This window comes from Trematomus bernacchii, unplaced genomic scaffold (genome assembly GCF_902827165.1).
Source record: "Trematomus bernacchii unplaced genomic scaffold, fTreBer1.1, whole genome shotgun sequence".
NCBI lineage: Eukaryota > Metazoa > Chordata > Actinopteri > Perciformes > Nototheniidae > Trematomus > Trematomus bernacchii.
In genome coordinates this window covers 923,188-934,958 of record NW_022988159.1, presented here as the reverse complement: position 1 = coordinate 934,958, position 11,771 = coordinate 923,188, and the positions used below count along the sequence as shown (strand labels likewise).

At 41.8% G+C, this 11,771-nt stretch overlaps 1 protein-coding gene across 1 annotated transcript; it reads right to left on the bottom strand.

Annotated features, from left to right (window-relative positions):
- Window positions 1-5,834: 5,834 nt before the first annotated feature.
- Window positions 5,835-8,546, bottom strand: kcne4 (potassium voltage-gated channel, Isk-related family, member 4). The gene is made up of 2 exons (XM_034122257.1): window positions 8,498-8,546; window positions 5,835-7,792 (listed from the first exon to the last, which is right to left on the bottom strand). The coding sequence occupies exon 2, from the start codon at window positions 7,762-7,764 to the stop codon at window positions 7,216-7,218; it is 549 nt and encodes a 182-aa protein (XP_033978148.1). The 5' UTR covers window positions 7,765-7,792; window positions 8,498-8,546; the 3' UTR covers window positions 5,835-7,215.
- Between the last annotated feature and the right edge of the window lie 3,225 nt (window positions 8,547-11,771).

Below are 11,771 nucleotides of genomic sequence, written 5' to 3'. Positions count from 1 at the left end.
TAAGACTAAATCAAAAACAGCTGCCAAAATTAACACTGGTTTGCAGCCTGCCAGTAAACCCAAAGCAGAAGAAGACGAAGTGACGTCAGCGGCTCATTTGCGTAATCTTTCCTCAGGGAATTTATTCCGGTGTGAACGCGATCGGCTCTTAGTTCCATAGGGGAACTAAGTGCTGGGAATTAAGTGCGGCAAAGTACTTGGTGTGAACGCGGCTAAAGATTCTCTCTCTTTTTGTCCTCATCCATTTATATAAAAACCTGTCTGAAAATGAGCTGATCAGATTTTGGCCACTTTGTGATGTCTAGGGATGGGTACCGAGCCCCGGTATTAAACGGGCCCCGGGGCTGAATTATTAAAGACCGTGGTACCGTTAAACTCCGACGTTATCGGTCTTTTTATCGGTACTGGAGACATCTAAAAAATATGTCATGTGTATTATTGCTACACAAACATTATATTGCAGTTTTAGTGTCGCCAACTCCGTTTCTAATACGCAAAAAGACTGCAAAATGCGTCATTTTTAGTATTTTCGATCTCTCCAATCCAGACGAGAGATCTCTCTCCCCCGCCTGCTTGCGAGGGGGCGGGGCAGTTTACACACACGCAGCTGCTACATGCAGCAACACACACACACACACACGGAGGAGATGGCGGAGAGAACGCGCTCCGAGGTGTGGTTAAACTTTACCCGTCTCGCTCGTTGCCTAACATCTTGCAAAAGTGCACCACGTTCAGACGGAGAAATGCACCGGGTTCGACTGTCTCTCTAGTAGCTCTGTAGCCCCATCCACGAGTAACGTTTCCACGTCAGGTGTTATGTATGCTAGCAGCAAAACACGGAGCTAACTCAATGATTCAAACATGGGTTAATGATTAGAGGGAACTGAGTTATTTAGTTTGTTAAAGTTTCAGCCATTCTGTTCACAGTTCTGTCATCAGATTATTTAATATGATTTGTTAAAACGTTGTTGTTTCTGTTGATGTGAAATATTATGCATTTCATTTAAATAAAAAGCAATGTTAGTTTTGTTCACAATTTGTTAATTTTCATTTAATCGTTTATTTGAATAGGGACAATGCACATTAATGAACACTTTAGACAAATAATGCTTCAAGTAGGGTGACCAGGTGACAGAAAGCCACAAGTGGGACAGAGAGTATATTTGTGTGGGACAATGTGGGACATGTAAATGTAATGTTGACGCATGAACTGTCAACGGGGGGGGGGGGGTACACTGTGGACCTCTGTCGCCTGTCAGCGCAACTTACATAATGCCGTTTAAAACATAATCATAATGGCAGAAAAGCGTTTTGGCCAATCAAAATGAAATATGCGGGACATCGTCTCAATTTGCGGGACGCACCAAAAGTCGTGAAAATGCTGTGCAGTCCCGCGCAAAGCGGGACATCTGGTCACCCTAGCTTCAAGTGTAAATATGCCGGATTTTAGCTTTGAGCTAATTTCCATCCGTCGTCCCTGACATACAACATATAGTTAGTTTACCTCATTTTTCTCTCCAAAAGAACCGATAAGAGTACCGTTAAAAGACCGGACCGATAAGCGGTATCGATAAAAGTAGTAGTACCGTTAAAACCTTAACGATACCCATCCCTAGTGATGTCATAACGATATTTTGGCTTGTGTAACTATTAGCCAATCACCAACCAAGGTAACCTTGGTTACCACCTTATCACCTGAATCTCCTCCTAGATCACCATTGTGTTCTTTTTAACCAAATATCTCTCAGAGGGGCGTGGGGAGGGGCTCCTTATTTTCATCTAAAGTAACAGACAGAGAATCAGCACTTTGGAAACAGGGCTGAAACAGAGGGGATTATGGGATGCTGCAATGATCTGTTTGGTGTTTGGAGCCAAACACTTCAGAGACATGTTTGTATTTATCTGAGACCTATAATATATTGATGAAAAACAGTATAATAGGGGACCTTTAATGGCTGGATGTGTGAGGCCTGATTCAGGACACAGACCACCATGGATTCCCAGAGGGGGAAACTAATGACAAACATCCTGCTCCACCTCCTTGCATCACAGCTGCTCCTTATTCTCACTCTCACTCCTTCCTCCTCCTGAGAAAAAGTCTCTTTACTGTGACACGGCTGCTGTTGAACCAGAGAAGAGGGCAAGTTTCCCTTTCTAGAGACACGGCAGAGCATCCGCCGCGACTTCCTTGTTGATAATAAATTAATTAATTAAACAGGGAGGTGTTTATGTTGTGTAGGAAGTTAGATTTCAAAATGCTTCAACAAGTGTCTGGGTCAGGCTGTCCGGAAGATAGGGAAGGCAAGTTTGTTTATATAGCATGTTTCAACACAAGGCAAGACATGGTGCATGAAACGCATGATAAAATGACACTAAAATACTATCTAATTTAGAATAAAACAGGTATGAAACACAAGAATTAAAGCTACAGTGCAGTGTAAGATATGAATAGTTATTTGATTTAATAAACGATAGGTACACAGAGAAAATTAGATACTGAAATCCTTCTGTAACTCTTTTCTTGATGGCACTTTGTCATGTGACCGTGCTGTAGTTCCTTTATAGCCCAACATTAGCCGCCTTTAGCTTAGCTGTGGTGACGTGAAGTCATGTGACCGTGCTGTAGTGCCTTTATAGCCCATCATTAGCCACCTTTAGCTTAGCGGTGGTGACGTGAAGTCATGTGACCGTGCTGTAGTTCCTTTATAGCCCAACATTAGCCGCCTTTAGCTTAGCGGTGGTGACGTGAAGTCATGTGACTGTGCTGTAGTTCCTTTATAGCCCAACATTAGCCTCCTTTAGCTTAGCGGTGGTGACGTGAAGTCATGTGACCGTGCTGTAGTTCCTTTATAGCCCAACATTAGCCGCCTTTAGCTTAGCGGTGGTGTCATGAAGTCATGTGACCGTGCTGTAGTTCCTTTATAGCCCAACATTAGCCGCCTTTAGCTTAGCGGTGGTGTCGTGAAGTCATGTGACCGTGCTGTATTTCCTTTATAGCCCAACATTAGCCTCCTTTAGCTTAGCGGTGGTGACGTGAAGTCATGTGACCGTGCTGTAGTTCCTTTATAGCCCAACATTAGTCGCCTTTAGCTTAGCGGTGGTGACGTGAAGTCATGTGACCGTGCTGTAGTTCCTTTATAGCCCAACATTAGCCACCTTTAGCTTAGCGGTGGTGTCGTGAAGTCATGTGACCGTGCTGTAGTTCCTTTATAGCCCAACATTAGCCTCCTTTAGCTTAGCGGTGGTGACGTGAAGTCATGTGACCGTGCTGTAGTTCCTTTATAGCCCAACATTAGCCGCCTTTAGCTTAGCGGTGGTGTCGTGAAGTCATGTGACCGTGCTGTAGTTCCTTTATAGCCCAACATTAGCCGCCTTTAGCTTAGCGGTGGTGTCGTGAAGTCATGTGACCGTGCTGTAGTTCCTTTATAGCCCAACATTAGCCGCCTTTAGCTTAGCGGTGATGTCGAGAAGTCATGTGACCGTGCTGTAGTTCCTTTATAGCCCAACATTAGCTGCCTTTAGCTTAGCGGTGGTGTCGTGAAGTCATCTGACCGTGCTGTAGTTCCTTTATAGCCCAACATTAGCCTCCTTTAGCTTAGCGGTGGTGACGTGAAGTCATGTGACCGTGCTGTAGTTCCTTTATAACCCAACATTAGCCGCCTTTAGCTTAGTGGTGGTGTCGTGAAGTCATGTGACCGTGCTGTAGTTCCTTTATAGCCCAACATTAGCCGCCTTTAGCTTAGCGGTGGTGTCGTGAAGTCATGTGACCGTGCTGTAGTTCCTTTATAGCCCAACATTAGCCTCCTTTAGCTTAGCGGTGGTGACGTGAAGTCATGTGACCGTGCTGTAGTTCCTTTATAGCCCAACATTAGCCGCCTTTAGCTTAGCGGTGGTGTCGTGAAGTCATGTGACCGTGCTGTAGTTCCTTTATAGCCCAACATTAGCTGCCTTTAGCTTAGCGGTGGTGTCGTGAAGTCCTGTGACCGTGCTGTAGTTCCTTTATAGCCCAACATTAGCCTCCTTTAGCTTAGCGGTGGTGTCGTGAAGTCATGTGACCGTGCTGTAGTTCCTTTATAGCCCAACGTTAGCCGCCTTTAGCTTAGCGGTGGTGTCGTGAAGTCATGTGACCGTGCTGTAGTTCCTTTATAGCCCAACGTTAGCCGCCTTTAGCTTAGCGGTGGTGTCGTGAAGTCATGTGACCGTGCTGTAGTTCCTTTATAGCTCAACATTAGCCGTACGTATCATAAACGTTTGTTTGCCACACATCGTTTAAAATCAAATTGAAAAATGTCATTAACCACAGCTATGCTAGGGTCAGCGTACAAAAACACGTCATCACGGCAGTTGAGGCTTATTCTTATATGTGAGTTTGATCCACACTCAGCCTAGTTAAATAAAGATAACAACTTAAAGTAAAAACCCATAAACATATACTTTTTTGACAATGTAGTTGATTCCCTGCCTAATTATACTCAGGGGCCTTACAGTTCAAATGGTGCTGTTAAAATCATCTTTTAATTAGGGAGGAGAAACAGGGAAATACATTCTCCCACACACACACACACACACACACACACACACACACACACACACACACACACACACACACACACACACACACACACACACACACACAAACAGGAAGCTGCAGACGCCTTTGGGTCAATTTAGGCTATTACACTTGTCAATGAATGTACGTCATAAAATATACGCATGTTTTCCCTCTGGCCATTAAAGTTGTTGGTGTGCCGAGCCGTCACTGCAGTGAGTTGTGAGGCTGAGAGCCTGCAGGATGCTGATAGCTCGTGTGTAAAGCAACGTGTTTGTGTGTGCGTGTTCTCTGTGCTGCGTCACTCAGCTCGGCCTCTCTCTCACACACACACACACACACACACACACACACACACACACACACACACACACACACACACACACACACACACACACACACACACACACACACACACACACGTTGCTTTAGAGAGGGAACCTGAAGCTGAATCCTGGCTTCTTTCCCTGGTTTGTTCTCATGTCACCAGGCAAGGAAACCGTTTACAAGCCTTAGTGACTGTCTATTTTGTCTTTATTCAACATGTGCCAACACTGTCTGATTGGTGTTTAAATTGAATCCACAATCAATTTGTTTGCATGCTTAAACCTCCACAACATAATACGAATAGATGAATAGTTTGTGGATTATCAGATTTAACCCTAGCAAGTTAATTGTGATAAAAGCCACAATCTGTAACACATCAAGGGTTATATAATTATAATACAATGTATTAAGTTGTTTTATATACAAAGTTAAGTCTGGAGACCCCCTCCTCTTACAAAGCCTGACTTACACTGCATTGTTATTCCATCTTTAGAGTTGTATTTTATTGTTACTAAATTATTTATGTATTTATTATTATTATTTGTATTTAATTATTTGGCTTTCCTTTCCTTCTGCGAATTGTGTGACCCTGGAATCATAATTTCCTTTCCTTATTTTTCATCTGATCAATTATTGATTAATTTCTAATAATCAGAAGTCTGCCATAACATGAAATATAGAGTTTTGGAGACATGTTTAACCGAGGATATATATGAGCTAAATAATATTCTGGATTCTTGTGCTTTGGTCGTCCTGATTGAGGATTGATCTGCCCCGTTCTGCTTCATTCTAATAATCTAATGTAGGCTAACATAGTAATAATAATAATCACCCTTACTATATTGCTCTTTTATGTTCTCCTATGTTCTTTTCCTCTTCCTTATTAGCATCACATGAAAGCAGTACAAGAGTGCCCTCCACTGGTGAAACATCATACTATTAAAAAAACAGCAACAAATTTCAATTCACAATCATTTATTTTCTCCTCCACAAAGGAGTTAAAAAGTGGGAACAATACAAACAATATGTACAGTGCATTGCTTTCATCGAGTAAACCTACATCTCTGACTGTGTGTGAACAGCGTTGATTGTGAAGCTACATTTTACAACAAATACAATTTAATCATTTTTTGACAATCTTTCAAGTGAGTTCCAGGAACGTTTTAAAACTCAAAGCCAGGATGGCAAGAGCAAGTCATGTTCATTTAAAAAAAAAAAAAGCCACAAAAAAGACAGTTTTTCTCTCAGTCCGCTGCAGAAGAGTCACAAACAGGGAGGGGTTATGCACTGAAATCATACAGTATGGTATACTACATTCTGATTTATTGCTACTGATTATAGGCCAGTTTGTTCTTAATATTGCATTTTGCACAAGTCTGTAGTCTCTCTCTGTCTCTAGTAGTTGTTGTAAGTGGATATGGAAACCTATATATCTATGAATGTGTTCATTAATGATTCCAGCTATTGATTGAAGTGTTTATGTTGATCTGCTTGCGGAGTCAAATAAAGTTGTATTGATTTGAATTGCAACCCCTATAAGATAAAGAGTGAGCAGTGAGCAGCGTAGGTATATTTGTCACTCTTACCATGATTATCCTATTTAAAATATATTAAAAAAGGCAAATCTCTATCTGGTTTCATGTTGATCAGGCAAAAATGTAAAACTAAAAACGATTGTGGGCCAATGCCTCCAATACATTGTCTGCATTTACCTATTGATTGTCCTGCTCCAGCCCTGATGTTGGCAGTGGAGGACAGGAAATACATTCACTCAAGTCCTTAAGTACAATTTTGACATACTTTTTTTGTATATATATATAATATTTCCATTTTCTGAGACTTCTACTCTCCTGCATTTCAGAGGCAAATATTGTATGTTGTACTGCCTAACATGTGTTTGATAGCCTCAATTACTTCATTTAAATCTACATCAATCTACCAAATAATCATTCAATAATTCATCATGAACTTTATTGATCCCATGGTGAGATATAAGCTACCTTTATTTATTACATAATGTATATTGATCTGATATGGGCCACTTTGCACAATGAGTACTTTAATATACTCTTATTTGGAGGCTCATACTTTGACTTAAGTTTTGAATGCAGATCTAGTAATAGAGTACTTCTACACTTGTATTGCTACTTAAGTTAAAGATCTACTTCTTCCTTCTCTGGATGTTGATTTGGGAAGTTTTTATGGCAAACAGATGTTGGACTGTCCCGGTCTCTGTGATGTGAAACACCTCAGAGCCTCCTTTATTCTCTGCAGGTGATTTTCTCCTCTTTTTAAGCCGTGGAGGGTAAAAACACAGGGTCTGTTTTCTGGGGCAGATTTCAGCCTGAATCATCCGGGCTGTCCTTCACCTGCTCCTCAGATCCCTCCGCCTCGCAGCTGTCCGTCTCCTCCTCTATGGCGAAGCGCGTGTCCGCGGAGGAGCACAGGGAGCTGACGCTGCTCTGCTCCGTGCACACCGTGCACGCCAGCGGAGACTGGGGCACGCCCTCGTAGTGGAGGTGTCTGAAGTGGTTCCCATGGTTCCCACAGAATGGCACGTGGTTCCCGCAGAAAGGCACGTTCACCGCGGGCAGCTCCGGGACCGCGGGTTGAAAAGTAATGCTGTTTTTCTTCGGGAGCGCGCCCCACTCCCGCTGCTCCTCCTCGTGCACGAGGCGCGTGAATATGTTGGTCCTCCTCTTCTCTCTCCTTTTGGAGCGGAAGTAGCCGAGCATTATGCCAAAGAGGAAAATCCCGTAGAAAGACATGACTATTAAAATGTACAGGTACGCGTTCCCGTTGCTCTGCTCCTCGTGGGAGTGTGCGCTGCTTTGCGTGCGCAGGAAAAGCGGTTTGGGAGTCAAGGTGGAGTTTTCCTTGTGCTCCATTTTTCTCAGCGAAGTTTATGTGGAAGACCTAAATTGGACACAAAAAGAAAGAAAAGTACATCTATAAATATGAGGATTGTTTCCACCTTTACGCACGCGTTATGCACGCGTTACGCACGCGTTACGCACCGCACTTTGAGTGGAGTTTGGCTTTTCAAAGGATTGCAAAGTGATGAAAAGTATGGAAAGAAAAAGTTTGTTATTATTATACAACCACAACTTTGTATGTTTTGGATAAAAAGAGAACTTGCTTCCCCTTCACCCTGAAGCATGGTTGCAAAGACAATGCAAACAATTATTAATCAACATTTGACTTTGCTTTTATTTGATTTTAGCAAATGGCATTCAATGCACAAAGTTTATGGTAGTAAAGTTTAGTCTGAATATGTCACCTTGCTGAACCCTAAGGCATGTTGCAATGGATACAAAAGATCATGCAGAAAAAAGTAATTCAATGCCTCAACGATTTTGCAAATGACACTCAATGCATATGTTTATTGCTTTAAAAACAATTCAAATGTTAAGTATATTCTCAAGTGTGCATGATTAGACTTTAATAAACATCTTCTCATTCTTCTGTCAATAGATTCTAACTTGTTTTAATTGTAAAGTGTTGTACTTATGTTTTAATTTGGCATTCAATTGTTTAAAAAAGTGACCAAAAGTCCACACAATAAAACTGAAGTCAATGTAAGACTAAACAAAAACACAATCCTATAAGCTGTCTACTCACCAGACTGAAGAGTTAAATCTCACGTGAACTTTCCCCACTTGTATTTCTCGCAGCTCTTCTTGAGTTTTGGCAGCAGTGCTAAATGGTTGCAGTTATTTATACGGAGTCCCTTTGGTGTCATGAGTCACGTGACCAACTGTATGATGGTCCTCTGTCTATGGACGCCGTGCGGGGAACATATGTGCAAAGGAAAAAAAAGAAAAATGAAAACGCAGCGTCTCTTTTAACATCATTCACGCCTCCAGGGGGTTGTAATGAAATCATCGAAAGCCCGAGAGTATATGAGACTGACAGAGTCCAGCAGAAAGAGACCCGAGGGGATGTGATGGAAAAGTACATTTCAAGGAGAAAATGTTTATAAATTTAATTATTAATCCTGGACTGTATGAGGATGCATGGTCATATCTACAAATTCCACACTGGACCAGTCTCTTCATGTTAATTCCTTTCACCTAAAGCAGGGGTGTCAAACTCAAATACACAGTGGGCCAAAATAAAAAAATGGGTACTAGTCGAGGGCCGGACTGGTTCAATGTTTATTGCAAAATGTATTGAAATGAATTTATTGCACATATTAAACCTGGAACTAACAAAGCTTAAATGATTGCCAACATTAAACATTAAATAATCAGTTGCATTCATTTCTTATGGCTCTATCTGCAGCTTTTCCAGAGTCATTTCTTATGATTACATTTTTCCTCAGGCCAACAACAGCTTCAAAAAAACAATTTCCCTCAAAGAAAAAAACAAACGTGCCCTGTTGTCTCAAGAAAGAAAGTGCAGAAGGAAACATCCATGTAAACTCAGTGTGCTGCTCTGTGATGCTAGTTCAAGCCAGATACTTGGCATCTCATCTTGGGTGCAAGTTCATCAATGTTTGGGGTCAGGCTCTGAGCGGAGGAAACCCTCAGGATTCAGTGAAGGTGTGCGTGCAATATACCAGCGGGCCAGATCTTATAGTAATTAGAAATTATCCTGCAGGCTGAAATTAAATCCACCAAGGGCCTGATTTGGCCCCCGGGCCTTGAGTTTGACACATGTGGTCTAAAGCCTATGAATGAAATAATGCAACATGTTGAGGAATGGCAGAGTGGAAATAAAAGACAGACTACAGTGAATAAGAAAGAAACAGAATGGGACATTTATTATCTCCCATAAATTAGCAGTGCAATCGGTCCTCTTACAAAAAAGCCATCAGCATCTTTCCATTGGATTCTCGAATATCACAGAAAATAAACCCTGTGTCAAATACACATTTATATAGCCTACTATGATACCTAAAGGCAATCAGCAGGAGTAAAAGCTGACGTTGGGCTATCAAGCTTTACACATCCACCAGTGGGGTATGTACTGACATATGTTATGTTGTAGAAACAAAACATTGAAACATTGTAAGCTTATGCTAACCACAGACCTTATTTCTGGCATTTCACCAAACCAAAAAACACACTGACTTCCAAACAGGAGAACAGGAAGCGCTAAAATGGTCTTTTATTTTCATTCCTGCACCACTGCAGACTTCTGGGACTTCAGGTCACTATTTAAAAGTGAATGCTCGATCAGAAACCAAAGCTCAAACTAACAGGAAGTGGGAATATGTCTGCTTGCCCCGAGCCTGTTTTCCAGGTCTCAGGCTCGAAAATAACATTCCCAGAACAAATGACCATAACTTCACTTCTAAAAGGGGTAAATTAATAATCTTTTTTCTTAAAGCAATGATAAACCTGCGAGTTGGATGTAGAAGAGTCAGAATCAATATAGATGTTTTTTATTTTAAAGTAAATTCAGATTGAACATAGTAAAAAAACGTAAATTATTATGTCCGTCCAAAAAAGAATTACTTATAGTGAAAACCACCCTTGAATGATGGGATAGTAGACTAAAAGCTTTAGGAATCCAAAGTACAACATATAAGTACCCTGTATCAAGATTGATGCAAAACAAGTGACATTTGACCTTTTTAGAGAGATTTAGCAAAATAAACCCACTTCTGGGGTCATTTGGGTGGATTTGACCTATCTCTGGCCCCCCTTGGTCGATTTTGATGATTGACACCTCTTTTTAACCGCTAGAGCCAATGGGATCGAGGGGAAGTTCCACATACACACACACGTTACCAAATAAGGAGTGAGAGTGACGCGTAGCCAGAATACCCAAAACAGGAAGCTGTCATCAGTGGCGTTTTCTCCCGGAGGCCAAGGGAAGCCAGGCTTCCCCTGTTTTTTCGGATTGTAGTTATAATTTAAATAAATAAATAAAAACACTTTGTTTTGTTTCGATAATTCTCCTTTGCTGTGTGTTGCTGCCGGCCCGTCTCTCCCCCACTCTCATTGAGTATTTTACAAAGAAAGAGTGAAACAAACAGCGCCCCTCTCTAGATGTTATGGTGAAACAGTAGATTGCATTCACTGTTGCGAGAGGAGGCCAGTGGAATCTGGCTTCCCTTGGTGAGGGATTGACCAATCAGATGAGGCCCACGTGATGCCCCTGCCAACCTGTGATTGGTCAGGGCCATGCCAAGGGAAGCCAGCCGTCTCTAGCTTCCCTTCAGAGGCCCGAAGTTAAGTAAACTGATATAAACTCCCCAAACAGGTTTTACACTTTGAATCAAATCCTGTAAATCCTGAAAATCCTGAAAATCTCCGCTCTGCTGACCACAATGCACTGCAGTTCGGGTAAAATTGAGGCAAAGTGGCTTCACCCCATTCAAACCCTTCTTTTTTATTCATTACCGAATCTGCACTGCGCATTGAGCGGCTGGTATTGCATTTGGGGGGGGGGGGGGGGGGGGGGGGGGCGGCGTATCTGCATAAATTAACCCAACCCAAAAAAATGGGCTTCCCCTAAATTTTTCCCCACGCCACGCTACTGGCTGTCATACTCTCTGGTAGCTATCATTAGCAGCTAATATGAAAAGTCCGTTTTTGATATAGAAATTGAATTATGGATTATCAATACTTTTTTCAAAGTGACAGACACATTGGATTAACCTATGGATTAACCTTCAGCCGCGTTTTCCTCGTTTTAATGCCATTGAACACAACTTTTGACCAGAATAACAGCAAAAGGTGAGCATATCTCCATGTTTTGCTACCGAAAGCTACATTGTGTGTTGTCTGTATTTGCTTCCCCTGTCGCGAGTTCTGATCGCTCAGTGATGATACTTATATTTATAGAATCTGTGGAATCTCAGCTTGCTAGCAAAGCTTGTTTGTGCAGATCCGATAAGTATATAGATCGATTTATACCTAGAGTTCTGTGCTAAGTGCGTCAG